The sequence below is a fragment of the Chiloscyllium plagiosum genome, chromosome 45, assembly GCF_004010195.1.
Source record: "Chiloscyllium plagiosum isolate BGI_BamShark_2017 chromosome 45, ASM401019v2, whole genome shotgun sequence".
Classification (NCBI taxonomy): Eukaryota; Metazoa; Chordata; class Chondrichthyes; order Orectolobiformes; family Hemiscylliidae; genus Chiloscyllium; species Chiloscyllium plagiosum.
Window position 1 is genome coordinate 7,162,456 of NC_057754.1, and position 4,420 is coordinate 7,166,875.

Here is a 4,420-nt window from a genome sequence, read left to right on the forward strand (position 1 = left end):
TTAATTGAATTCCGAACAATCGAATGCCAAATAACATTATTGAGCCAAGCATCGAGACCCTGCGATCTTGCCGGATAATCTGATACTCGGATAATCGAATGCCGGATACTTGAGATTCCTCTGTACCGATAAAAACATGTCACATGTAGTAAGGAATATCTTGGAGGGGTCTTGTGAACAGGTTCACGTACTGACCAGTTTTCATCTTCGGATTCATTCACCCAGACAGTCCATACTAATTCCCTGTGCTCCCACAAACATCCACTCACTTCAGCTCACCCTGTATCAACATGGGAGTATGGGGCAGTGTCGAGAGAGCTTTGTTCTGCATCTAAACCAATGGCTCCCTTCTCCTGGGAGTGTGCTTGATGGAGGTGGCGGACAGGGAGCTTGGCGCCACAGCGGACCCCATGCTGTCCCTGTCGTGGGACTGTTTGACGAAGAGAGGGAGGGTTTGACCGAAGATCAGAACAGCATGCCGACTTTGACCTTGATACGAACACAAACTCCACGGGTGAAAGAGGTGATTCTAAAGATGTTGCATGACATGCTTTATTGGGGCAGGGTGGGGTAATCTTTGGGCTGAAATTAAGTCATATTATACATTTTTCAAAAAATAAATTTAGTGCTTATATTACAGTCGAGCTCCACCACGGAGGAGCACCCCGGAGCTGACAAAGTAGCCACTTGAAGATGCTGCTCTCTCAGAGCTGAGTGCTGTCTGCTCACCACCAGTCAAGCCCTCCACATCTGACAGGGCTTTCAAGTGGCAGGATGTGGGGGTGTCCTCTCGCCAGCCTCACCCTGTGCAGAGGTCACTCCCTGGGATAAGCAAGGTTGCACAGATGGCCTGGTACAGCACACAAATCATCGGTTTAATTGTTACTGGTACAGTTTGTCAGGTGCTTTTTGTTTGGGGTGGGGGCGGAGGTGGGAAAGAGATTGTGTAATGGCTGGATCACAGAGCATGGCAGCAGCAGCAGGAGGGAGAACATGCCCTTTACGCCTTTGGTCAGTATCAAGCAGCTCTCTCTGCCGCTAAGTGTAAACGGTCTTAAAAGGAATAGGAAAACTGGCGATGATGGTGGGAAGGAAGTGTGAAGTAAGACCAATAACAAATCTGTGCACTACATGGACGTAGTGCAGGGAGAGATTCTGACTTTAATACTGTGACAGAGGTAAGGGAGCATAACAGGAAAGCAGGCACAGAGCTGGAGGGAGTGGTGGTGTGACCCAGATCACAGTAACTTCAGAGATTTACAAGAATGAAAACATGAATTAAAAACTAACCTACACATATCAAGCAGGTCGTTTATGTACAGTTCTATACAGTTCACACTAACCTGCTCCATTAACAAAGAGCAGAAAAGGTTTCATTTACAGCAGGAGGGCCCGGGGGGGGGGGGTCCAGTTCTTTTCAGGGTGTTGGGAAGGGGCTTTGTGGGAGGTGGGGGGAAAATACACCACATGTACAAACTTGCCATCCCGCCTTGGATGGAAAACGGAGCTCCAACATGCACAATGAGGGGACTGCTTTCGAGACCTCGAGCGCTGTTGGACACGCAAGCTCAGCTGATCTCCCTCCCTCCTCTCCGCCTGGGCAAGGGTTGAGGGGGGGGGGGGGGAGGGAAGCGAGTCGTTTCACTCGAGGGAGTGGGGGTGAATCTGCTGAGAAACTGGAGTCTCTCTCTTTTCAGGGAGATCGCTTCGGTTTGCCAGCGGGACATTGCGAGCAACCTGCATGGGAATCTGTTGCGCCCATGGAACTGGCACAGGCTCATCCCCTGGACCCGCGGGGCCTGGAGATACACGGGCAAAAGGATTAACCCCCGGGGCCATTTGGGTGGGTTGCAGCTGTCAAGGCAAACCTGACGAGCATTACACTGGCGCAAGCACAGCAGCCTGGCTCAATAACAACTTGCTACATCTTAAAGGAGAGGAATAATCACATTTGCTTTAAAATCAGAATTGACCGGAACGGAAGGGAACGTCCTCGCCAAAGTAAACGGAAGCATTCCCAAAGTCAGCAGCACTGATGCCGAGGTGTGTATTAGTTGGTGTTTCAGTGCTGAACGGGTGGTCAGCGCCTCGAGGCCCAGTCTTGAGGCACTGACTCCTCCTGGTGTCCCCCTATTCCCTGACACCCAGGGCAGCTTGAGAGATGGGGGTGAAACCTGTTTGTTATTCCCTTGCCCCTGCGGGTAGGCAGCTGCAGCTCACCCAGTGCACTGGGGCCTTGGAGACCGACCTGGCGGGAGTGGGTACCCTTCAGGAGGGGCAATGTGACGGGATGGCCCCTTTGCTCAGCTTCACACCCAAAGGGATCCTATTCCATCAGCACTGCTCCCAGCCAAAGCACAATGACGGGTGGACATTTGGGATTAAGCAGCTATCGAGGGGAAAGGGTTTTTCGGCCGACGCATTCCCCTTCCATCTCCAACCTTGGAAGACAGCAAGGTGAAGTCAGGAGAAGCAAACACTCAACACCGAACGAGTGAACCGTGACTGACACATTTAGGAGGGAATTACTCCCAAATTTCCCTCAATGTGCCTTCAGAACAGATCCTGGTTGATTGTGGCTATCTAATCCACAGTCCCCTTCCACTGCTCTCTAGTTTATATAAACGTGAACGAAGGTAGACATTTTACAGAATCATCCCGTCGTCTGTAAGGGACTCATTTTCTTGTGTTTTCAATGTCTCCTCTTCTCAACAGCGGGGAGATTGGAGAGTGCTCGGAATGGACAGGAAGTCAATCAAGGGGGTCGTGCCCCCTTGGTCACTACCCACTGATCCCGCTACCCCCCACACCCTGAACCCTCACTGGGACACCTCACCATCCAAGATTCTCAAAGCCCTCCAGGCCTGGGGAGCACCGGGCTGAGCTTCCCCCTTTTGGGTGAGGAAATGAGCCAGGATGCCCTGTGACCGATGCCTGGCACTGCCCAGCACCTGATATGGATTTTTGGTGGGTGGGGAATGCACCCAGCCAGAGGAGAATTAAAGGGACAGCTCAAACCTTGCACAGGGGAGGGCAGGAACGCAGGCAGAGGGTGAGCAGGGGGCACATGTCCCGGCAGATTCGAAACCCGGCCGTCCCACAACCCGACCGCGGGTTATGACACTGTCCATACACGGGATCCAGGGGGACAGGTGGGGTGAAGTGGATTAGGGGTTACAATTAAAACCAGTCCTTTAGGAGGAGGGCGGGGAGAACAACACAGATCAGGCTGCACTCAACTTGACAGCTCAGCATCATTCACCAGCTAAAACTGGAGGAACACCTTCTGAAGCTGATCTGGAAAAGGACCCAGCAGCTGGTGAGGGCAAAGCCAGAGAAGTGGGGGGGGGGCGCAGCACAAGGAGATGTGGTCAGGCTGGGGCACACACATGTTAAAAACCCAAACCAGGCGCCCTCAGACTGCCGCTGGGTGTGCCCATTCTGGGCTGAATGCAAGCTCCCACCGGTCGCTCCCCCCCGGCCAGCTCTCAGGGTCAGCCAACAGAGTGGACAGAACAGGAAGGAAGAGAGCAAAGGAAACACTGGAGGGTTGAGATGGAGGGTAACGGGCAGGTCAGTGCCCCTCAAACAATGGGCGAGAGGGTGGATAGCCCTACCGGCTCCGGCGATTTCTGGAACTTTCTCTGTGTCCGGCCCAGACTCGGCAACCCGCAGACGGCAGCAACGGGTACGTTCAGACACTGCCGCCTGGTGTTTCCACAGCCTTCAAGTCCCATGGCCTCTCTCTCTCAGGTCGTGGTGAGGGGGTAGTAGGATGGGGTGAGGAATCTGGAGGAGGGTTGCCGATTCAGGTTGGGCGAGTAGGGATGGGGCAGGAGCTGGTCCTAGGCCAGGAACACCACAAAGACGATGAAGAAGACAGCGAGGATGAGGAAGATCTTGACCATCAGCCAGCGGTTGGAGGCGACGGACTGGAAGTATTTGAGGATCTCGGTGTGCGCCGCCGCCACGTTCAGCTCAGTGTCCTCCACGTTGGCATCGATCCTGCAGGGCGGGCACAAAGACGTGAAGAAGACAGCGAGGATGAGGAAGATCTTGACCATCAGCCAGCGGTTGGAGGCGACGGACTGGAAGTATTTGAGGATCTCGGTGTGCGCCGCCGCCACGTTCAGCTCAGTGTCCTCCACGTTGGCATCGATCCTGCAGGGCGGGGGGATGGGGGTGGGGGTGGAGGAGAGACCGCGGTCAGAGTCTGGTGTCCACACGGCCTGTCACAGCAAAATGCACATACCACCTAACCTCCTCCCCCCCACCCCCCCAACCCCAATCCACTTCTCCACACCAATGCACAAATCCCCCACCCACCCCATACCCACAACTCGTCAAACCCTCACCCGCACACACCCAACTCTGCCCCCAAAAACCCCAACTATACACCCACCCACCTCTCACACCCAAC

At 54.2% G+C, this 4,420-nt stretch overlaps 1 protein-coding gene across 2 annotated transcripts in view; it reads right to left on the bottom strand.

Annotated features, from left to right (window-relative positions):
- Positions 1-524: 524 nt before the first annotated feature.
- Positions 525-4,420, bottom strand: part of LOC122543873 (syntaxin-5-like) — a 26,794-nt gene continuing 22,898 nt past the window's right edge. The window contains exon 9 of one of the 2 annotated variants that reach the window (XM_043682728.1): positions 525-4,106. In XM_043682728.1, the coding sequence (XP_043538663.1) occupies positions 3,846-4,106 (261 nt within the window). In that variant the 3' untranslated portion in view covers positions 525-3,845. Of the gene's footprint in view, positions 4,143-4,420 lie in introns of both variants that reach the window. The other variant, XM_043682730.1, reaches the window with a different exon arrangement.